The sequence below is a fragment of the Oncorhynchus clarkii genome, chromosome 27 (genome assembly GCF_045791955.1).
Source record: "Oncorhynchus clarkii lewisi isolate Uvic-CL-2024 chromosome 27, UVic_Ocla_1.0, whole genome shotgun sequence".
In the NCBI taxonomy this organism is placed as follows: Eukaryota; Metazoa; Chordata; class Actinopteri; order Salmoniformes; family Salmonidae; genus Oncorhynchus; species Oncorhynchus clarkii.
Window position 1 is genome coordinate 51,127,206 of NC_092173.1, and position 25,456 is coordinate 51,152,661.

The 25,456-nt window shown below is 43.2% G+C and overlaps 1 protein-coding gene across 4 annotated transcripts in view; it reads left to right on the forward strand.

Moving 5' to 3' along the window:
- LOC139385815 (nectin cell adhesion molecule 1b) overlaps positions 1–25,456 on the forward strand; it is a 388,964-nt gene that overhangs the window by 72,000 nt on the left and 291,508 nt on the right. For all 4 annotated transcript variants that reach the window (XM_071131060.1, XM_071131059.1, XM_071131061.1 and 1 more), the window contains exons 2-3: positions 13,537–13,908; positions 21,189–21,488. In XM_071131060.1, coding sequence (XP_070987161.1) covers positions 13,537–13,908; positions 21,189–21,488 — 672 coding nt within the window. The remainder of the gene's footprint in view (positions 1–13,536; positions 13,909–21,188; positions 21,489–25,456) is intronic.

Here is a 25,456-nt window from a genome sequence, read left to right on the forward strand (position 1 = left end):
TTGACCTTTTCTTGTGGCAACAGGTCATACATCTTGCTGCTGTGATGTCACACTGTGGTATTTCATCCAGTAGAGTTTCTACCCCCAAGCCATAAGACTCCTTAACATCTAATTCAATTACTACCCAGACTGTTTGCATTGCCCCCCCCCCCCCCCCCCCCCCCCCCCCAACACCCCACCTCCTCTTTTATGCCACAGCTACTCTCTGTTATTATCTATGCATAGTCACTTTAATAACTCTACCTACATATTACCTCAATTACCTCGACTAACCGGTGCCTCCGCACATTGACTCTGTTCCGTTACCCTTTGTGTATACCCTCGCTATTGTTATTTTACTGCTGCTCTTTAATTACTTGTTCCTTTTATTTCTTATTCTAAATCATTATTTTTGAAACTGCATTGTTGTTTAGGGGCTTTGTAAGTTAGCATTTCACTGTAAGGTTGTATTCAGCGCATGTGACTAATACAATTTGATTTGAGTTCAGCAGCCAATTGAAGTCAGGCCAACTGAGCAGTGTGAATCAGAGGGAGGGAGGGGTGTCACCTCGACCTGTCCAGGCCTGCTAACCCTGCAGCACATTAACACACCCTCCCCCTCTCTCTAGAAAGACGGATCCAGTGCTTTGAAGCTACACCCTTCACAGACCAGATTTACCAATGATTAGGACATCATCCCTCCCCTTCACTCTTTCTCTCTCTCTCTCTCCCCTTCTCTCTCTCTCTCTCCCCCTTCTCGCTCTCTCTCTCTCTCCCCTTCTCTCTCTCTCTCTCTCTCTCTCCTTCTCTCTCTCTCTCTCCTTCTCTCTCTCTCCCCTTCTCTCTCTGTCTCTCCCTTAGATTTATATTTTGGTCATTTATCAGACACACTTTTCTAGAGCAATCAGGGTTAAGTGCCTTGCTCAACGGCACATCGATAGATTTTTCACCTTGTCGGCTCGGGGATTCAAACCAGCAATTTTTCGGTTACTGGCCCCAAGCTCTAACTGCTATGCTACCTGCCCTCCACCATGCCTCTTTACTTTCCACAACACTACTGTCAATAATGATCACTGTGTAAAATATCATTTATACGTTTCTGCAGGGCTTGGTCTCAGAGGAGAGGGGGATGAGTAGAGGAGAGGAGAGGGGGATGAGGAGAGGAGAGGGGGATGAGGAGTGGGATGAGGAGAGGGATGAGGAGAGGGGGATGAGGAGGGGGATGAGGAGAGGAGAGGGGGATGAGGAGAGGGGGATGAGGAGAGGAGAGGAGAGGGGGATGAGGAGAGGGGGATGAGGAGAGGAGAGGAGAGGGGGATGAGGAGAGGAGAGGGGGATGAGGAGAGGGGGATGAGGAGAGGAGAGGAGAGGGGGATGAGGAGAGGAGAGGGGGATGAGGAGAAGAGAGGAGAGGGGGATGAGGAGAGGAGAGGAGAGGGGGATGAGGAGAGGATATTATGCTCCTAGCTCTGAAACAGCCATGTTATATGATACATATTTTTGTACTCTCTCCACACAATAACAACAAGATTAAGACTGAAAGAAAACATTTTTTTTTTGTGAAAAAATGTATATAACTAAATCTTGCAACATTTTAAGGGGCATAATTGGTGAAATAATAATGTTGTGTGGTGGGAATAAAGAAACATTCAACATCAATGTTCCCACTAACCACCTCCCTGGAAACAACTGGTGTTCAGCATTAATGTTCCCACTAACCACCTCCCTGGAAACAACTGGTGTTCAGCATTAATGTTCCCACTAACCACCTCCCTGGAAACAACTGGTGTTCAGCATTAATGTTCCCACTAACCACCTCCCTGGAAACAACTGGTGTTCAGCATTAATGTTCCCACCACCCTGGAAACACCTGGTGTTCAGCATTAATGTTCCCACTAACCACCTCCCTGGAAACAACTGGTGTTCAGCATTAATGTTCCCACTAACCACCTCCCTGGAAACAACTGGTGTTCAGCATTAATGTTCCCACTAACCACCTCCCTGGAAACAACTGGTGTTCAGCATTAATGTTCCCACTAACCACCTCCCTGGAAACAACTGGTGTTCAGCATTAATGTTCCCACCACCCTGGAAACACCTGGTGTTCAGCATTAATGTTCCCACTAACCACCTCCCTGGAAACAACTGGTGTTCAGCATTAATGTTCCCACTAACCACCTCCCTGGAAACAACTGGTGTTCAGCATTAATGTTCCCACCACCCTGGAAACACCTGGTGTTCAGCATTAATGTTCCCACTAACCATCTCCCTGGAAACACCTGGTGTTCAGCATTAATATTCCCACCACCCTGGAAACACCTGGTGTTCAGCATTAATGTTCCCACTAACCACCTCCCTGGAAACAAATGGTGTTCAGCATTAATGTTCCCACTAACCACCTCCCTGGAAACACCTGGTGTTCAGCATTAATGTTCCCACTAACCACCTCCCTGGAAACAACTGGTGTTCAGCATTAATGTTCCCACCATCCTGGAAACACCTGGTGTTCAGCATTAATATTCCCACCACCCTGGAAACACCTGGTGTTCAGCATTAATGTGCCCACCACCCTGGAAACAACTGGTGTTCAGCATTAATGTTCCCACTAACCTCCTCCCTTGAAACAACTGGTGTTCAGCATTAATGTTCCTACCTCCCTGGAAACAACTGGTGTTCAGCATTAATGTTCCTACCTCCCTGAAAACAGCTGGTGTTCAGAATTAATGTTCCTACCTCCCTGGAAACACCTGGTGTTCAGCATTAATGTGCCCACCACCCTGGAAACAACTGGTGTTCAGCATTAATGTTCCCACTAACCTCCTACCTGGAAAAAATGAATACTTTGATTATTTGAACTTGAGTTTGCTGGCATAGCAACTCTCAATTAACACAACAAACTGGTAATGATTTTTTTTCTCACCCATCCCCATAATGACAAAGTTAATTTTTTTATTTTTTTATTTTTCCATTTTTGCACATTTATTGAAAATTAAATAAATAAATATCTAATTTACATACACTACTGGTCAAAAGATTTAGAACACCTACTAATTCAAGTTTTTTTTATTTTATTTTTTTTACTATTTTCTACATTGGAGAATAGTAGTGAAGACATCAAAACTATGAAATAACACATATGGAATCATGTAGGTACCAAAATAGTTATTTATTCTTGTCACGGTCGTCATATGGAGGAGACCAAGGCGCAGCGTGGTAAGCGTACTGTACACACTTCTTTAATAAAGAAAGAACACTGAACAAATGATACAAAACAACAAAACGAACCGTGAAGCTAATATGGCTAGTGCAGACAGGCAACTAAACCTAGAATAAGAACCCACAAACTACCCGAGGAATATGGCTACCTAAATATAGACCTTAGAAAGGCAGGGTAGGATAGATGTAGGTCTGTAGTAGTTTGGGTCTAGAGTGTCTCCCCCTTTGAAGAGGGGGATGACCGCGGCAGCTTTGCAATCTTTGGGAATCTCAGACGATATGAAAGGGTGGTTGAACAGACTAGTAATAGGGGTTACAACAATTTCGGCAGATCGTTTTAGAAAGTCGAGGGTTCAGATTGTCTAGCCCTGGCTTGTTCCCCTTGCCCTTTCCCATTGCCCCCACCCCACCCCACCATATACCCTGGCCCTTTCCCATTGCCCCCCCCCCTCACCATATACCCTGGTCCTTCCCCTATCCCCTTGCCCTTTCCCCTGGCCCCTGTTTCTGCCCCCTGGCCCCCCACCATGTTCCCTGGCCCTTCTCCTGGCCCTATCCCCTGGCCCTTTACCCTGGCCCTATCCCCTATCCCCTGGCCCTCCCCTGGGTCCTGCCCCCCACCCCACCATGTTCCCTGGCCATTTCCCCTGTCCCCTGGTCCTTCCCCCTGGCCCTGCCCTGTCCCAGGCTTCTATTTTGTACACAACCAGAGTGTTAATGTAATACTCATATTAGTGTAACTGTCACTTTAAGAGATGTGGCACATTATAACTTCTCATGTCTGTGGGTTTTCATATTGAAGATATAGCAAAAAGCTTTGATGATGTAAAACATCCTATTTTCTCCTTCACTGTCTGTCAGACTGATATCCTCCCTAATCCCACATGTAATCATTGACCAGGTAGCATCCCAAATGGGACCCTATTCCCTCCCTATATAGTACACTCATTTTGACCAAAGCTCTATGGGCCAAAGCTCTAGTGCACTAAATAGTGAATAGGGTACCATTTGGGATGCTTCCCATTTGGGTGTTTTGACTGTCAACCCCTCCTCCCTTCATCCAGTGTGTTTGGTTAGTGACAGTTGGTCTGCGTGCTATCTCTTATCAGGGTAGAGTGATGTCATCCTGTCATTGGCCAGGTAACATCAACACTGTTTTGTAGTCTAACCGAAACCAGAGTGAGAGAGAGACCTTGTTTAGTTAAAGCTGCAGGGGGAGAGTGAAGGGAGAGCTTTCTCTCTCTCTCTCTCTCTCTCTGTTTTTCTCTCTCTCCCCTTCTCTCTCTCTCTCTCTCTCTCTCTGTTTTTCTTTCTCTCCCCTTCTCTCTCTCACTCTCTGTTTTTCTCTCCCCTTCTCTCTCTCTCTCTCTCTATGTTTTTTTCTCTTTCTCTCCCCTTCTCTCTCTGTCTCTCTCTCCCCTTCTCTCTCTCTCTCTCTCTCTCTCTCTCTCTCTCTCTCTCTCTCTCTCTCTCTCAATCTCTCTCTCTCTCTCTCTGTTTTTCTCTCTGTCTCTCTCCGTTTTTTTCTCTCTCTCTCTCTTTCTCTCACTGTCTCCCCCCCCCCCTCTCTCTCTCTCTCATTCTCCCTCCCTCCCTCCCCCACCCTCCCCCTCCCTCCCTCGCTATCTCTCTCTCTTCCTCTCTGTCCCTTTTTCTCTCTCGTTCTTCCTCCCTCCCCTCTCTTTATATCTAACTCTCTCTCTCTGTCTCTCTCTCCCCTTCTCTCTCACACTCTCTCTCTCATTCTCCCTCGCTCCCCCCTCGCTATCTCTCTCTCTTCCTCTCTGTCCCTTTTTCTCTCTCGTTCTTCCTCCCTCCCTCTCTTTATATCTAACTCTCTCTCTCTCTTTCTCTCATTCTCCCTCCCTCCCTCCCTCCCTCCCTTTATATCTAACTCTCTCTCCCCTTCTCTCTCTCTCTCTCTCCTTCTCTCTCTCATTCTCCCTGCCCCTCCCTCCCTCACTCCCTCGCTATCTCTCTCTCTCTTCCTCTGTCCCTTTTTCTCTCTCGTTCTACCTCCCTCCCTCTCTTTATATCTAACTCTCTCTCTCTTTCTCTCTCTCTCTCTATTATATTCAAAGGGCTTTATTGACATGTTAAACATTTGGTAACGTTGCCAAAGCAAGTGAAATAGATAATAAACTAAAGTGAGACGAAACAATAAAAAATGAACAGTAAACATTACACTCACAAAAGTTCCAAAAGAATAAAGACATTGTAAATATCATATGATTTATATTTACAGTGTTGTAATGATGTGCAAATAGTGTCTCTCTCTGTGATACTGTGTTTAGGTGTGACAGAGACTCTCCAGGGCTGTATTTTTACATTAACAGTCATTGCCAAGGTCAGAGTAGTCAAATCCCCAGTGTACATTTCTTCTTTGCCTCTAGATCAAATACAACTTCATCATTAATTCAATGAAATAATAGTACTAATGTTTCTGGTTTTACAGTGCCTTCAGAAAGTATTCAACTCCCTTGACTTTTCCCACATTGTGTTGTGTTACAGCCTGAGATTTTGTGACACTAATCTACTCACAATATCCCATTATGTCAATTTAGTTTTGAGATTTTTATACAAATTAATAAAATATGAAAAGCTTAAATAGCTTGAGTCAATAAATATTCAGTCTTTGTTATGGAAAGACTAATAAGTTCAGGAGTAAAACATGACATAATAAGTTGCATGGACTCACTCTGTGAGCAACAATAGTGTTTATCAAGATTTTTTAGTGACTACCTCATCTCCGTACCACACACATACAGTTGTCTGTAAGGTTCCTCAGTCGAGTAGTGCATTTCAAGCACATATTCAACCAATCAAGACCAGGGAGGGAAGATGGGTAAAAAATAATAGTGAAGTTATTAATTACACTTTGGATGGTGTGTCGATACACCCAGTCACTACAAAGATACAGGCGTCCTTCCTAACTCAATTGCCGAAGAGGAAGGAAACCGCTTAGGAATTTCACCATGAGGTCAATGGTGACTTTAAAACAGTTACAGAGTTTAATGGCTGTGAAAGGAGAGAACTGAGGATGGATCAACAACATTGTAGTTACTCCACAATACCTCAATGACAGAGTGAACAGAAGGAAACCTGTACAGAATAGAAATATACAAGAACATACATCCTGTTTGCAACAAGGCACTAAAGTAAAACTTCAAATGTCACAAAGAAATACATGTTTTGTCCTGAATACAAAGCATTATGTTTGGGGCAAATCTAACACAACACATCACTATGTATCATGCTTCATATTTTCAAGCATGTGGTGGCTGCATCATGTTATGTGTATGCGTGTTATTGGCATGGACTACAGAGTTTTTTAGGATAAAAATAAATGGTATAGAGCTAAGCACACAAATCCTAGAGGAAAACTTGGTTCAGTCTTCTTTCCACCAGACACTGGGAGAAAAATTCAGGGCCATAACCTAAAACGCAAGGCCAAGTCTACACTGGAGTTGCCCACTAAGATGACATAGACTCTTCCTGAGTGGCCGAGTTGCAGTTTTGACTTAAATTGGGTTGAAAATCTATGGAAAGAATGGATAATGTCTATCTAGCAATAATCAACAACCCATTTGACAGACCATTAATACTTTTTTTAAAGAATAATGGGCAAATACACAATCCAGGTGTGCAAAGCTCTTAGAGACTCACAGCTGTAGTTGCTGCCAAAGGTATTTCTAACATGTATTGACTCAGGGGGTTGAATACGTATAATAATCAAGATATATTTGTGTTTTACTTTTCATTTATTTTAGAAATGTTTTTTTTAAATGATTCCACTTTGACAAAACCGAATATTTGGTGTAGATTGTTGACAAAAAATGACAATTTAATGTTAATCCCGCTTTGTAACTCAACTAAATGTGGAAAAGTCGGTGTTGAATATTTTCCAAATAGGCCGTTGGAAAATGGAAGTTGACACAGGAACGGGTCCCGCAGGGTTTCTGGCAGGAATTGGGAGTTTTAGATTCAAGTTCGGAACAGGACTGGATCGACAGTCCACAGGAACCGTTGGGTACTACTGCACCTCAGATTCATGCTGAAACATACTTTACACCTTTTATATATGCATGTGTTCATCCGGTTCGTAGAAATGCTGCCTTCATCTGGTAATGTGGTTATCAGCTGTGTGTGCAGGCCGCTGTGGAAGTATTGCTGAGCAGCAGCCAAACGGAGAAGTTGCTATGGTTACTCACGTGCTGAGCGGGGACACACTGACAAGCAGTTATTTCTGTTTTCTGCCCGTATAAATGAGCACGGGAAGGGAGTGATTTTTATCTGGACGGGACAGGAACGTTCTGGGGTTATAGAACTGTTGAGGGATCAGGACAAGACGGGACAGGAATGAATTTGTACTCCCGTGTCAACCTCTAGTCAGAAGCCTCTACAGTAGTGTAGTGATAACATAAAAACAGTTTGTAGTTGTGTGACAGTCTGATGGAGTAGGCTATACAGCTTCCAGTGGTACATGCAACAAGGAATCATTGTGTGGAGAGGAGAAGAAACTGAAAGAGAGAGAGGACTGAGCTGCACTTCCTAACCTCCTGCCAAATGTATGACCATAATTGAGACACATATTTCCCTCAGATTACACAGATCCACAAAGAATTTTAAAACAAACCCAATGTTGATAAACTCCCATATCTATTGAGTGAAATACCACAGTGACATCACAACAGCAAGATTTGTGACTTGTTGCCACAAGAAAAGGTCAACCAGTGAAGAACAAACACCATTGTAAATACAACCCATATTTGTGACTGACCGCTCTTATGTAGCAAAATCTGAAATTGTGTTTTTTTACATTGCATAAAAGTAGAGACTCAGAGCTACACAATTGTATATCATTCACTACAGTCGAGAAAGAATGAAAGTTATTCTGCTTTAAAAGTTTATAAACTTTTGAGAAAATGGCCCTTGAATGTTTTGATATACCTACTGGAGAGCTCCTCTTTGTCTCCACCCATTCAGCATCGTTCACACCCTCTTAAGCCTTAGCCCCCCCATTCAGCATCGTTCACACCCTCTTAAGCCTTAGCCCCCCCATTCAGCATCGTTCACACCCTCTTAAGCCTTAGCCCCACCCATTCAGCATCGTTCACACCCTCTTAAGCTTTAGCCCCGTCCATTCAGCATCGTTCACATCCTCTTAAGCTTTAGCCCCACCCATCAATACAAGGATTCACATGTGAGGCCATGTGCTAAACCGAGTGAGTACAGTAGTGTACTATACAACCAAAGATTTCAAGACTAAAGGCTGGTTTATACTACGGGTGTGATCGTAAATTAAATCTGGAATGCCAGAGTGTGCTCTGGGCATTCATAAACTCAGAGTGTTGTCAGATTGTCAGTTCGTAAACTCAGAGCGTTGTCAGATTGTCCGTTCGTAAACTCAGAGCGTTGTCAGATTGTCTGTTCGTAAACTCAGTGTTGTCAGATTGTCAGTTCGTAAACTCAGAGCGTTGTCAGATTGTCAGTTCGTAAACTCAGAGCGTTGTCAGATTGTCAGTTCGTAAACTCAGAGCGTTGTCAGATTGTCAGTTCGTAAACTCAGAGCGTTGTCAGATTGTCAGTTCGTAAACTCAGAGCGTTGTCAGATTGTCCGTTCATAAACACAGAGCGTTGTCAGATTGTCCGTTCCTAAATTCAGAGCGTTCCGCTCTCGGAGCGTTCAGAGCGCATACTGGACATGCTGAGGAGTAGGGTTAATCTGAGCATTCTGACTTCACAACAGTCAAGCACCCAAGTTAACTGGTCAATGTTGGCTAGCTTGCTAGCTGTTTCCAGACACAAATGAGATAACACCCCACTCTGACCATTTTACTCGCCCTAGCAGAGCTGGTTAGGCTGTTTTTAGGTTATCCAGAGCGTTGGTTACTGCAACTCTGCTGCTGGCAACAATTTAATTATGATTTTTTGTGTCAACGTTTACTCGGTGTTGAGCATTAGTACATTTGTCAGTTATTCTGCGCTCCGGTACACTCAGACGAGAGGGCTCTGAAAGTAGATACCTAGAGTGAATTTACCAGCTATGTCTTATCGACGATTGTCGCAGTGATATAAAAAACATTCTATTGAAATAGTTACTTGCATAGTGGAGTCTTTTTTTTTTATACATGTAGCCAGCTAGCTAAACAATTAACCATATTCCCAACTCATAACGTTACCATGAACCTGCAGGTAGCTAACCAACCAGGTTAACTAATTAACATTAGGCTATAAATAGCAATGCAAATGGCTCTGCGATACAAATAATATTACTACACAGATCATACACGTAACGTTAGCTTGCTAAGCAAGTCAGCTAACGTTATCTAGCTAGCTAACAGTACACATTCACTTGAAATGAAAATGAGTTTCTGACGAAATTAGAATCGTGTAATATCTGAAAATGTAGCTAGCTAGACTCTCTTACCCGTAAACATGGTTGGATTCTTCTCCCTCCCTGTCACGGATGCCATTGTTGCCATTAGTTTGAAGATGTAATCCAGAGACAGTTGTTTTTTCCATCTCCTTAGCTATCATACTCTAATTCCACTGATTTCAAAACTCAGTCCTCCAGAACTCGTCGAGAGCAACACTTATGCAGTTCTACTATGTGATATTGTAACAAAGATTTACCTACACATACTCACTAGCTCATATTATAGACAGATGTGTGCTACATGGCAGACCAATCCAAACTCATCTCTAGGCATGTCCAGCCAATCATGGCTAGCGGGAAGGTTGCTGACTTTTTCCGTGGCTAAACCAACTAGGCTCGTAATTTAATTGTTTTTGTATTTACAGATGGCATACACGTTTGTTATTCAGGAACATGAAAGTTCACATGTTCCATTTTGATTTAAAAAACATTTTATGTTCAAATGGCCCTCCTGTGAAGTAGTGACACGCAACATGCGCCTAGTTTCCTGAAACGAGTCACATTTATGTTTATGTATTTTCCCTTTTATACTTTAACTTTTTGCACATCATTACGAAACTGTAAATAGCCATACTATGACATTTGAAATGTCATTTTAATTTGGGTCTTTGGTGAGCGTAATGTTTACTGCTCATTTTGATATTGTTTACTTCACTTTTGTTTATTATCTATATCACTGGCTTTGGTAACGTAAACATATGTTAATGCCGAGAGAGAGAGAGAGAGAATCTAGGTGCTGCTGTAGGCCCTCCTTGGTTGGGGACAGAAGCACCAGCTCATCAGGAGACATGTGACTTCAGAGGCTGGGTGCGGCATTCTGTTCTGCTAATTTGTTGATTTATATATTGAAGAGGGTTCAAGCTGCATCCCTGTCTCACCCCACGGCCCTGAAATATGTGTTTTTTTTTGCCAATTTTAATTGTTCACTTGTTGTTTGTGTACATAGTATAATGTCATATGTTTTTCACCAAACACCACTTACCATAAATTTGTATAGCGGACCCTCATGCCAAATTGAGTCAAAAGCTTTTTTGAAATCAACAGACTTTGCCTTATTTTGGTTTGTTTGTTTGTCAATTGGGGTGTGTGGGGTGAATACGTGGTCTGTCGTATGGTAATTTGGTAAAAAGCCTATTTGACATTTGCTTGCTTGTTTTCACTGAGGAAATGTACAAGTCTATTGTTAATGATAATGCTGAGGATTTTGCCAAGGTTGCTGTTGACACATATCCTATGGTAGTTATTGGGGTCAAATCTGTCTCCAATTTTGTGGATTGGGGTGATCAGTCCTTGGGTCCAAATATTGGGGAAGATGCCAGAGCTGAGGATGATGTTGAAGAGTTTAAGTATAGCCAGATGGAATTTGTGGTCTGTATATTTTATCATTTCATTTAGGATACCATCAACACCACAGGCCTTTATGGGTTGGAGGGTTTTTATTTTGTCCTGTACTTGGGACTACGTCAATGTTATTCCCCACAATTCCCTCTGGTTGGCATCTGTGTGGGCTGAGAGTCTGAGAGGGTAAAGAGAATGAGGAGGATGAGGTCTCTCTCTCTCCCTCTCTCATCTCATTCTCTCTCTCATCTCTCCATCTCTCTCTCTCTCTCTCTCTCTCTCTCTCTCTCTCTCTCTCTCTCTCTCTCCATTTCTCTCTCACCATCTCTCTCTCTCTCTCTCTCTCCATCTCTCTCTCTCTCCATCTCTCTCTCACCATCTCGCTCTCTCTCTCCATCTCATTCTCTCTCTCATCTCACCATCTCTCTCTCTCTCTCTCTCTCTCTTTCTCAGTATTGTTGTTTCAGTGCCGCCACAGCCAATGGTCCAGCTGTAATACCATGAAATACAGTACCCGAGTTGAGAGCAGGGACACAGGGTCTGTATGTAGGAGGAGGGGAAGAGGGGTGAGAGGGTGATGAGAGGGGGAGGAGAGGAGAAGGTGAGAAGAGGGTGAGGAGAGGAGAAGGGGGGGAGGAGAAGAGAAGATAATGGTATGTAGGGAGAAAGAAGGATGGACTAGAGAGAGAGGATGATGGAGTTTATAATTGTATTTATTTAACTAGGAAAGTCAATTAAGAACAAATTCTTATTTACAATGACAGCCTACCGGGGAACAGTGGGTTAACTGCCTTGTTCAGGGGCAGAACGACAGATTTTTACCTTGTCAGCTCGGGATGGAGATAGAGGGAGGTAGAGAGAGAAGGATGGATATAGAGGGAGGTAGAGAGAGAATGATGGAGATAGAGAGATAAGGATGGAGAAAGGAGTTATGTGTTGAGGGACAGCTGAGCTGACGTTAGGGCTTTAGAACTGCTGTGCCAGCTAGTCTCAGGAAACCATCCTGCCAGGTTAGAACTGCTGTGCCAGCTAGTCTCAGTAAACCATCCTGCCAGGTTAGAACTGCTGTGCCAGCTAGTCTCAGGAAACCATCCTGCCAGGTTAGAACTGCTGTGCCAGCTAGTCTCAGTAAACCATCCTGCCAGGTTAGAACTGCTGTGCCAGCTAGTCTCAGGAAACCATCCTGCCAGGTTAGAACTGCTGTGCCAGCTAGTCTCAGTAAACCATCCTGCCAGGTTAGAACTGCTGTGCCAGCTAGTCTCAGGAAAACATCCTGCCAGGTTAGAACTGCTGTGCCAGCTAGTCTCAGTAAACCATCCTGCCAGGTTAGAACTGCTGTGCCAGCTAGTCTCAGTAAACCATCCTGCCAGGTTAGAACTGCTGTGCCAGCTAGTCTCAGTAAACCATCCGGCCAGGTTAGAACTGTGGTGCCAGCTAGTCTCAGTAAACCATCCTGCCAGGTTAGAACTGCTGTGCCAGCTAGTCTCAGTAAACCATCCTGCCAGGTTAGAACTGTGGTGCCAGCTAGTCTCAGTGAACCATCCTGCCAGGTTAGAACTGCTGTGCCAGCTAGTCTCAGTAAACCATCCTGCCAGGTTAGAACTGCTGTGCCAGCTAGTCTCAGTAAACCATCCTGCCAGGTTGGAACTGTGGTGCCAGCTAGTCTCAGTAAACCATCCTGCCAGGTTAGAACTGCTGTGCCAGCTAGTCTCAGTAAACCATCCTGCCAGGTTAGAACTGTGGTGCCAGCAACTCTCAGTAAACCATCCTGCCAGGTTAGAACTGCTGTGCCAGCTAGTCTCAGTAAACCATCCTGCCAGGTTAGAACTGCTGTGCCAGCTAGTCTCAGTAAACCATCCTGCCCCGGTTAGAACTGCTGTGCCAGCTAGTCTCAGTAAACCATCCTGCCAGGTTAGAACTGCTGTGCCAGCTAGTCTCAGTAAACCATCCTGCCAGGTTAGAACTGCTGTGCCAGCTAGTCTCAGTAAACCATCCTGAACTGAGGGTCTACTACAGAACTTCAGACTCAGTCAGGTAGACCCGTGAAAACCTGTACTTTGTCTCCTCGATTGTTCCTCAAGCAAGGGGGGAGGCCGATGACATCACAGATTCCCATCTGACCAACTGTAAACTTGAAGTTTACAGTTGTTTTAAAACACTATTTTGCTCAAAACATATTTTTGACCTTTTAGTGTTCTTTACTGTATTTATACTGGGCTATCGCTTTTCAACAGGAACCGTTCAACAAGCACTGGAGGACGTCGAGGTTTAGGGATCGGGTTGTTTTTGTGGAACTCGGGGTGGGTGGTGGGTGTTTCTCTGGGATTAAATATGTGGAGCTTGCAGTGTGTGTGGATGGATGGTGCGTCTACACTCTGCCAAGCAGGCTGGAATGGACTTGTGGGCCTGCAGATCATAATGAAATGTTGTTTTGTTCTCTTTCCCTCTCCCTCCCCCTCTCTCCTCCTCCTCTCCTCCCCTCCCCGCCCCTCTCCTCCCATCCTCCTCCTCCTCCCCTCTCGTCCCCTCCTCCTCTCCTCTCCTCCCCTCTGTCCTTCTCTCAGCTGGAGATGGACAGAGTGTCCAGATGGACTCCATTAAGTCAGGCTTCGTGGGCTCCCAGGTGGAGCTGCGTTGTATCTTCGTTAATTCCAACCCTCCAGTCAAGATCTCTCAGGTGACGTGGCAGAAGTTCCTGAACGGCACCAAACAGAACGTGGCCATCGCCAACCCGTCGCTGGGGGTGTCCGTGCTCCCGCCCTTCAAGGAGAGGGTGACCTTCAAGCAGGCTGCGGTCCGCCACCGCACCCCGTCCCTGGAGGATACCACCATCATGTTCTCCAACCTGAGGCTGTCTGATGAGGCCGCATACATCTGCGAGTACACCACCTTCCCTGCTGGGAACCGAGAGAACATGGTCAACCTCACCGTGTTTGGTAACAACCCAATATGACACTGCAAGACATTCTAGTCAGCCCCCCTCAATTAGGATGACCTCATAACCAAGACATTCTAGTCAGCCGCCATCAATTAGAATGACCTCATAACCAAGACATTCTAGTCACCCCCCTTAATTAGAATGACCTCATAACCAAGACATTCTAGTCTGCCCCCCTCAATTAGAATGACCTGATAACCAAGACATTCTAGTCTGCCCCCCTCAATTAGAATGACCTCATAACCAAGACATTCTAGTCTGCCCCCCTCAATTAGAATGACCTGATAACCAAGACATTCTAATCAGCCCCCCTCAATTAGGATGACCTCATAACCAAGACATTCTAGTCAGCCGCCATCAATTAGAATGACCTCATAACCAAGACATTCTAGTCACCCCCCTTAATTAGAATGACCTCATAACCAAGACATTCTAGTCAGCCCCCCTCAATTAGAATGACCTGATAACCAAGACATTCTAGTCTGCCCCCCTCAATTAGAATGACCTCATAACCAAGACATTCTAGTCTGCCCCCCTCAATTAGAATGACCTGATAACCAAGACATTCTAGTCACCCCCCTCAATTAGAATGACCTGATAACCAAGACATTCTAGTCACCCCCCTCAATTAGAATGACCTGATGACCAAGACATTCTAGTCACCCCCCTCAATTAGAATGACCTCATAGCCAAGACATTCTAGTCTGCCCCCCTCAATTAGAATGACCTGCTGACCAAGACATTCTAGTCACCCCCCCTCAATTAGAATGAACTGATAACCAAGACATTCTAGTCACTCCCCCTCAATTAGAATGGCCTGATAACCAAGACATTCTAGTCACCCCCCCCCCCCTCAATTAGAATGACCTGATAACCAAGACATTCTAGTCCGCTGCCATCAATTAGAATGACCTGATAACCAAGACATTCTAGTCAGCCCCCCTTAAATAGAATGACCTCATATCCAAGACATTCTAGTCAGCCCCCCTTAATTAGAATGACCTCATAACCAAGACATTCTAGTCACCCCCCCTCAATTAGGATGACCTGATAACCAATACATTCTAGTCACCCCCCCCCCCCCCCCTCAATTAGAATGACCTCATAACCAAGACATTCTAGTCACCCCCCCTCAATTAGGATGACCTGATAACCAATACATTCTAGTCACCCCCCCCCCCCCTCAATTAGAATGACCTCATAACCAAGACATTCTAGTCTGCCCCCCCTCAATTAGAATGACCTGCTGACCAAGACATTCTAGTCACCCCCCCTCAATTAGAATGACCTCATAACCAAGACATTCTACTCAGCCCCCCCTCAATTAGAATGACCTGATAACCAAGACACTCTAGTCAGCCCCCCTCAATTAGAATGACCTGATAACCAAGACATTCTAGTCAGCCCCCCTTAATTAGAATGACCTGATAACCAAGACATTCTAGTCACCCCCCTCCAATTAGAATGACCAGATAACCAAGACATTCTAATCAGCCCCCCTCAATTAGAATGACCTGATAACCAAGACATTCTAGTCACCACCCTCAATTAGAATTACCTGATAACCAAGACATTCTAGTCACCCCCCTCAATTAGAATGACCTGATAACCAAGACATTCTAGTCACCCCCCTCAATTAGGATGACCTGATAACCAAGACATTCTAGTCAGCCCCCCTCAATTAGAATGACCTGATAACCAAGACATTCTAGTCAGCCCCCCTCAATTAGAATGACCTGATAACCAAGACATTCTAGTCACCCCCCTCAATTAGAATGACCTGATAACCAAGACATTCTAGTCACCCCCCTCCAATTAGAATGACCAGATAACCAAGACATTCTAGTCACCCCCCTCAATTAGGATGACCTGATAACCAAGACATTCTAGTCAGCCCCCCTCAATTAGAATGACCAGATAACCAAGACATTCTAGTCACCCCCGTCAATTAGAATGACCTGATAAAATAAAATATAATGTTACAGCTGTGTGAGAAGATGAACATACTCTTTATATGTCCTTGAACTTCACTTGATCTGCCCTACACCTGCCTGTGCCCTGTTCTACACCTGCCCTTGACCTGCCCGTGTCCTGTTCTACACCTGCCCTTGACCTGCCCGTGCCCTGTTCTACACCTGCCCTTGACCTGCCCAACACATGTCCTTGACCTGCCCTTGACCTGCCCAACACATGTCCTTGACCTGCCCTTGACCTGCCCTACACCTGCACTTGACCTGCCCTACACCTGCCCCTGACATGCCCTAGACCTGCCCTAGACCTGCCCTACACCTGCCCTTGACCTTCCTTGACCTGCCATTGACCTGCCCTACACCTGCCCTTGACCTGACCTACACCTGCCCTACACCTGCACTTGACCTTCCTTGACCTACCCTATACCTGCCCTACACCTGCCATTGATCTGCCCTAGTCCTGCCCTTGACCTGCCCTAGACCTGGCATTGACCTGCCCTTGACCTGTCCTTGACATGCCCTAGACCTTGCATTGACCTGCCCTTGACCTGCCCTAGACCTGCCCTTAACCTGCCCCATACCTGCCCTTGACCTGCCCTAGACCTGCACTTAACTTGCTTACTTGATTGTGAGGTCAGACACTATAGCATTCTAACCTTAGAAAACCTGTCAGGCCACTTAGCCAGGCTGTGTTTTTGTGAAAGTGTTGGAGATGTGATATATTCTATTCATAGAGATTTCCCCAGAAGGAACACACCGCCATAAAGCACACAGCCATATTGCCTTCATGTAACCAGAGATGCTGCAGAGTACAGAGAAATAAATAAGTACAGTGCCTTCAGAAACTATTCTCACCCCTTGACTTGTTCAACATTTGTATGTGTTACAGCCTGAATTTAACATGGATTAAATGTAGAACCCCATAATGTCAAACTGGAATTATGTTTTTAGAAATCTGTACAAAAATGTATTCAAAATGGAAATCTGAAATGTCAATTAGTATTAAACCCCTTTGTTATAGCAAGCCAACATAAGTTCAGGAGTAAAAATGTGCTTAACAAGTCACATAATAAGTTGCATGGACTCACTTTGTGTGCCATACTTGTGTTTAACATAATTTTTTATGACTACCTCATCTCTGTATCCCACACATACAAGTAAGGTCCCTCAGTTGAGCAGTGAATTTCAAACATAGATTCAACCACAAAGACCAGGGAGGTTTTCCAATGCCTCGCAAAGCATATGAAAGCCATCTGCAGCGCTTCATATCATATCTATCTGCAGCTCTTCATATCATATCTATCTGCAGCTCTTCATATCATATCTATCTGCAGCTCTTCATATCATTGCTATCTGCAGCTCTTCATATCATAGCTATCTGCAGCTCTTCATATCATATCTATCTGCAGCTCTTCATATCATTGCTATCTGCAGCTCTTCATATCAATGCTATCTGCAGCTCTTCATATCAATGCTATCTGCAGCTCTTCATATCATAGCTATCTGCAGCTCTTCATATCATAGCTATCTGCAGCTCTTCATATCATATCTATCTGCAGCTCTTCATATCATAGCTATCTGCAGCTCTTCATATCATAGCTATCTGCAGCTCTTCATATCAATGCTATCTGCAGCTCTTCATATCATAGCTATCTGCAGCTCTTCATATCATAGCTATCTGCAGCTCTTCATATCATAGCTATCTGCAGCTCTTCATATCATAGCTATCTGCAGCGCTTCATATCATATCTATCTGCAGCTCTTCATATCATATCTATCTGCAGCTCTTCATATCATAGCTATCTGCAGCTCTTCATATCATAGCTATCTGCAGCTCTTCATATCATATCTATCTGCAGCTCTTCATATCATAGCTATCTGCAGCTCTTCATATCATAGCTATCTGCAGCTCTTCATATCATAGCTATCTGCAGCTCTTCATATCATATCTATCTGCAGCTCTTCATATCATAGCTATCTGCAGCTCTTCATATCAATGCTATCTGCAGCTCTTCATATCATAGCTATCTGCAGCTCTTCATATCATATCTATCTGCAGCTCTTCATATCATAGCTATCTGCAGCTCTTCATATCAATGCTATCTGCAGCTCTTCATATCATAGCTATCTGCAGCTCTTCATATCATATCTATCTGCAGCTATTCATATCATTGCTATCTGCAGCTCTTCATATCATATCTATCTGCAGCTCTTCATATCATATCTATCTGCAGCTCTTCATATCATTGCTATCTGCAGCTCTTCATATCATATCTATCTGCAGCTCTTCATATCATATCTATCTGCAGCTCTTCATATCATAGCTATCTGCAGCTCTTCATATCATAGCTATCTGCAGCTCTTCATATCATATCTATCTGCAGCTCTTCATATCAATGCTATCTGCAGCTCTTCATATCATAGCTATCTGCAGCTCTTCATATCATTGCTATCTGCAGCTCTTCATATCATATCTATCTGCAGCTCTTCATATCATATCTATCTGCAGCTCTTCATATCATAGCTATCTGCAGCTCTTCATATCATAGCTATCTGCAGCTCTTCATATCATATCTATCTGCAGCTCTTCATATCAATGCTATCTGCAGCGCTTCATATCATATCTATCTGCAGCTCTTCATATCATATCTATCTGCAGCTCTTCATATCATAGCTATCTGCAGCTCTTCATATCAATGCTATCTGCAGCTCTTCATATCATATCTATCTGCAGCTCTTCATATCATTGCTATCTGCAGCTCTTCATATCATATCTATCTGCAGCTCTTCATATCATAGCTATCTGCAGCTCTTCATATCATATCTATCTGCAGCTCTTCATATCATATCTATCTGCAGCTCTTCATATCATATCTATCTGCAGCTCTTCATATCATTGCTATCTGCAGCTCTTCATATCATATCTATCTGCAGCTCTTCATATCATATCTATCTGCAGCTCTTCATATCATATCTATCTGCAGCTCTTCATATCATATCTATCTGCAGCTCTTCATATCAATGCTATCTGCAGCTCTTCATATCATATCTATCTGCAGCTCTTCATATCATATCTATCTGCAGCTCTTCATATCATATCTATCTGCAGCTCTTCATATCAATGCTATCTGCAGCTCTTCATATCATATCTATCTGCAGCTCTTCATATCATATCTATCTGCAGCTCTTCATATCATATCTATCTGCAGCTCTTCATATCATATCTATCTGCAGCTCTTCATATCATAGCTATCTGCAGCTCTTCATATCATAGCTATCTGCAGCTCTTCATATCAAAGCTATCTGCAGCTCTTCATATCATTGCTATCTGCAGCTCTTCATATCATAGCTATCTGCAGCTATTCATATCATAGCTATCTGCAGCTCTTCATATCAATGCTATCTGCAGCTCTTCATATCATTGCTATCTGCAGCTCTTCATATCATATCTATCTGCAGCTCTTCATATCATATCTATCTGCAGCTCTTCATATCATATCTATCTGCAGCTCTTCATATCATTGCTATCTGCAGCTCTTCATATCATATCTATCTGCAGCTCTTCATATCATATCTATCTGCAGCTCTTCATATCATATCTATCTGCAGCTCTTCATATCATATCTATCTGCAGCTCTTCATATCATATCTATCTGCAGCTCTTCATATCATATCTATCTGCAGCTCTTCATATCATAGCTATCTGCAGCTATTCATATCATAGCTATCTGCAGCTCTTCATATCATAGCTATCTGCAGCTCTTCATATCATAGCTATCTGCAGCTCTTCATATCATAGCTATCTGCAGCTATTCATATCATTGCTATCTGCAGCTCTTCATATCATAGCTATCTGCAGCTATTCATATCATAGCTATCTGCAGCTCTTCATATCATTGCTATCTGCAGCTCTTCATATCATAGCTATCTGCAGCTCTTCATATCATAGCTATCTGCAGCTCTTCATATCTTGTCTATCTGCAGCTCTTCATATCATTGCTATCTGCAGCTCTTCATATCATATCTATCTGCAGCTCTTCATATCATATCTATCTGCAGCTCTTCATATCATATCTATCTGCAGCTCTTCATATCATAGCTATCTGCAGCTATTCATATCATAGCTATCTGCAGCTCTTCATATCATAGCTATCTGCAGCTCTTCATATCATAGCTATCTGCAGCTCTTCATATCATAGCTATCTGCAGCTATTCATATCATTGCTATCTGCAGCTCTTCATATCATAGCTATCTGCAGCTATTCATATCATAGCTATCTGCAGCTCTTCATATCATTGCTATCTGCAGCTCTTCATATCATAGCTATCTGCAGCTCTTCATATCATAGCTATCTGCAGCTATTCATATCATAGCTATCTGCAGCTCTTCATATCATTGCTATCTGCAGCTCTTCATATCATAGCTATCTGCAGCTCTTCATATCATAGCTATCTGCAGCTATTCATATCATAGCTATCTGCAGCTATTCATATCATAGCTATCTGCAGCTCTTCATATCATAGCTATCTGCAGCTCTTCATATCATAGCTATCTGCTGCTCTTTATCTGCTCCACAGCTACTGTTTCCCATGTGAGCGTTCTCTTGTGCTTACCTGAGCCTTTTGACATCACTGTAGTAAATTGCTAATTGCCAGCCCTCAAAGGATTTCATTTGGAAGATGTTGTTCATTTGGAAAGCTTCTCCATCTGTTGAGGCTTTCTGACAACTGGGTTTGGCTTTGAGCACGTCAGGGAGGGACGTTCCTTCGTTGATTTAAATCATCACAAAACCTTTTTTCATCTTTCTCCCACCCTAGATTCATACATTTCAGTTAATCTGAGGCTTAACGTTGAAGTGAAGTTGAAATAATTATAAACCTAGATGGGAATTATATTGAAAGAAAAATCCACACAATCCAAAAAGTAATTTACTTCACAGAAAGCTATATTTTTTTTAAAATGAAGGGCATCGGCATTGAGACGTGGTGCATTCAAAACAAACTATTTAGACCAGTAGAACTTTTTCATTGTATTTTTCCTTCACTTTTAATAAAAACCCTTGCCACCCTTTAATCACTTTGCTTATTTGATTTAAATCAAGAAAGAGCCTTGTTTCCAGCCTTGTTTTAAGACTAGTCCCTTTATGATGTTTTGATAGGAAATACGTTTGTATTTTGCTATGATTGTTGCTTTTCAATAGTTTCTTCTTGGTGTCAAAATGACCCCCATTGGTAATCCAAGTTAGTGGCATGAGCGTTAATCACTTTGTTTGTTTTGTTCACGTTTATTATCCCTCTTTCCTTCCAGCTCGACCTCAGACCCGAATGACCTTGACCACGCCCACCATCGTGGCCCGCCCCCAGAAGCGGAAGATGACCGTGGCGACCTGCCTCTCGGCTAATGGAAAGCCTCAGAGTGTGATCAAGTGGGACACGAGGCTGAAGGGCGAAGCCACGTTCCAAGAGACGCAGAATGCCAACGGCACGGTGACCGTTAGGAGCAACTATGTGGTCGTGCCGAGCAGAGAGACACACAAACAGAAACTCACCTGCATCGTAACCTACAACAACGAGAGGATTACAGACAGTGTCGTGCTCAACGTGCAATGTGAGTTATCGCAGTTATTTTCATGTCAATCAATCAATCAACCAATCAATCAAATTTCCCCAAAGGGAAATGTGGTTTCTGGGCAGGATTTACATGATAAATACACTATATCATGCAAAACACACTAGTCACAAAACAAAGCACATAACCTTTATTTAAACATGTATTTAACCTAACAGGCTGACTAAACCGCTCACGTCGCGTCAGTTCCATTTGTGACGCAGATCACGCTGCAAGTCCTGCCTCTCCCATCTCCTCATTGGTTTATAGAAGCAAGTACCCCCCATGCCATCTCCTCATTGGTTTATAGAAGCAGGTACCCAGGTGCCATCTCCTCATTGGTTTATAGAAGCAGGTACCCAGGTGCCATCTCCTCATTGGTTTATAGAAGCAGGTACCCAGGTGCCATCTCCTCATTGGTTTATAGAAGCAGGTACCCAGGTGCCATCTCCTCATTGGTTTATAGAAGCAGGTACCCAGGTGCCATCTCCTCATTGGTTTATAGAAGCAAGTACCCCCCATGCCATCTCCTCATTGGTTTATAGAAGCAGGTACCCAGGTGCCATCTCCTCATTGGTTTATAGAAGCAGGTTTATGAAAGTTGCCAACCGCAATATAAAGTCCAGAGAAGAAAAGGCCTGGAAGGAAGAGAGATGACTAGAAACGATTCGGTTGACAGTTTTATGTGTGGATTAATTGGCAGGGTAGAGGTCCTTGTGCATTTCAGGTAAAATAACAACTCAAGGTTTATATCCCAGGACAAATTATCTAGCAACAGCAGCTACCTAAAAAGGACAAATTAGCTAGCAATGCTTTTCGACCTGTCCCCAAATTAATGTAATTGGTTCAGAGTTTGTTTTGATATTTTAACCTGTGTGTCGTGATCGCGTTTGGTGTGGGGGTACAAAATAAATGTATGCACGATGGCCCAGTCTCTTACTGGGGCATCTGAAATAGAACCCTGAACCTCAGTGTGAAGAGTCTCTTACTGGGGCATCTGAAATAGAACCCTAAACCTCAGTGTGAAGAGTCTCTTACTGGGGCATCTGAAATAGAACCCTAAACCTCAGTGTGTAGAGTCTCTTACTGGGGCATCTGAAATAGAACCCTAAACCTCAGTGTGAAGAGTCTCTTACTGGGGCATCTGAAATAGAACCCTAAACCTCAGTGTGTAGAATCTCTTACTGGGGCATCTGAAATAGAACCCTAAACCTCAGTGTGAAGAGTCTCTTACTGGGGCATCTGAAATAGAACCCTAAACCTCAGTGTGAAGAGTCTCTTACTGGGGCATCTGAAATAGAACCCTAAACCTCAGTGTGTAGAGTCTCTTACTGGGGCATCTGAAATAGAACCCTGAACCTCAGTGTGAAGAGTCTCTTATTAGGGCATCTGAAATAGAACCCTAAACCTCAGTGTGAAGAGTCTCTTACTGGGGCATCTGAAATAGAACCCTAAACCTCAGTGTGAAGAGTCTCTTACTGGGGCATCTGAAATAGAACCCTAAACCTCAGTGTGAAGAGTCTCTTACTGGGGCATCTGAAATAGAACCCTAAACCTCAGTGTGTAGAGTCTCTTACTGGGGCATCTGAAATAGAACCCTAAACCTCAGTGTGAAGAGTCTCTTACTGGGGCATCTGAAATAGAACCCTAAACCTCAGTGTGAAGAGTCTCTGACTGGGGCATCTGCAAAGGTACCCTATTCCCTATTGTACTGCACTACTTTTGATCAATGCACTATGTCAGAGCCTATGGCTTTGTTGTCAAAATCATTTTAGTTAAATTATAGGGAGGTTCTATGTAGGGCACTATGTAGGGAATAGTGTGTCATTTCCTGGGTCAGCCAAGGTCTATCTGCTTCAATCAACAGCAGGAAGAGCTAGTCTACATGATTCATATCGTCTGTGAGTGGAAGTACATGATTCATATCGTCTTATAGAGGAAATATAGCAGTAGGGCTGAAAGCAGATGATAGCTGTGGTGTCTCAACATGTAGAATCATCAGGACAGAAAATAAAGATATTCTGGTCAGGGAATTCAGGTCAGAGGCAATAGGACCGCCACCCACTGGTTTTAACTGTTCTTCGTTCTATTCTGTTCTATTCTTCTGTTCTGCTCTGTTCTGCTCTATTCTGTTCTCCTCTATTCTGTTCTGCTCTATTCTGTTCTCCTCTATTCTGTTCTATTCTTCTGTTCTGTTCTGTTCTGCTCTGTTCTGCTCTATTCTGTTCTCCTCTATTCTGTTCTATTCTGTTCTATTCTTCTGTTCTCTTCTGTTCTATTCTTCTATTCTGTTATATTCTGTTATATTCTTCTATTCTGTTCTATTCTGTTCTGTTCTATTTTGTTCTATTCTTCTGTTCTGTTCTATTCTGCTCTTCTGTTCTGTTCTGCTCTTCTGTTCTGCTCTGTTCTGCTCTGCTCTGTTCTGCTCTGTTCTGTTATGTTCTATTCTGCTCTGTTCTGCTATTTTCTGTTCTGCTCTGCTCTGTTCTGTTTTGTTCTATTCTGCTCTGTTCTGCTATTTTCTGCTCTGTTCTGCTCTGTTCTGTTATGTTCTATTCTGCTCTGTTCTGCTCTTCTGTTCTGCTCTGCTCTGTTCTGTTATGTTCTGCTCCTTTCTGTTCTGTTCTATTCTGCTCTGTTCTGCTCCATTCTGTTATGTCCTGCTCTGTTCTGCTCTATTCTGGTCTATTCTGCTCTGTTCTGTTCTATTCTGCTCTTCTGTTCTGCTCTGTTCTTTTCTGCTCTGTTCTGATCTATTCTACTCTGCTCTATTATGCTCTGTTCTATTCTGCTCTGCTCTATTCTGTTCTGCTCTATTCTGTTCTGTGCTATTCTGCTCTTCTATTCTGTTCTGTTCTGCTCTATTCTGTTCTGCTCTGTACTGTTTTATTCTGCTCTGTTCTGCTCTATTCTGCTCTTCTGTTCTGCTCTGCTCTGTTCTGCTCTATTCTGTTCTGTTCTATTCTGCTATATTATGTTCTGCTCTGCTCTATTCTGCTCTGTTCTATTCTGCTCTTCTGTTCTGCTCTGTTCTATTCTGCTCTGTTCTGCTCTATTCTGTTCTGTTCTATTCTGCTCTATTATGTTCTGCTCTGTTCTATTCTGCTCTTTTCTGTTATGTTCTATTCTGTTCTATTCTGCTCTGCTCTACTCTGTTCTACTCTATTCTGTTCTATTCCGCTCTGCTCTATACTTTTCTATTCTGTTCTATTCTGCTCTGCTCTACTCTGTTCTACTCTATTCTGTTCTATTCCGCTCTGCTCTATACTTTTCTATTCTGCTCTGTTCTGTTCTGCTCTATTATGATATATTCTGCTCTGTTCTGCTATTTTCTATTCTGCTCTGTTCTGCTATTTTCTATTCTGTTCTGCTCAGTTCTGTTCTATTCTGCTCTGTTCTGCTCCATCTGTTCTGTTCTGCTATATTCTGCTCTGCTCTACTCTGTTCTACTCTATTCTGTTCTATTCCGCTCTGCTCTATACTTTTCTATTCTGCTCTGTTCTGCTCTATTATGATCTAGTCTGCTCTATTCTGCTCAGTTCTGTTCTATTCTGCTCTGTTCTGCTCCATTCTGCTCTGTTCTGCCATGTTATATTCTGCTATGTTCTATTCTGCTATGTTCTGCTCTGTTCTGTTCTGCTCTATTCTGTTCTGCTCTGTTCTATTCTGTTCTATTCTGTTCTGCTCTGTTCTGCACTATTCTGTTCTCCTCTATTCTGTTCTGTTCTGTTCTATTCTTCTGTTCTGTTCTATTCTGCTCTGTTCTGCTCTATTCTGTTCTCCTCTATTCTGTTCTATTCTGTTCTATTCTATTCTGCTCTGTTCTGTTCTCTTCTGTTCTATTCTTCTATTCTGTTATATTCTGTTATATTCTTCTATTCTGCTCTTCTGTTCTTCTCTGTTCTGTTCTGCTCTTCTGTTCTGTTCTATTCTGCTCTTCTGTTCTGTTCTATTCTGCTCTTCTG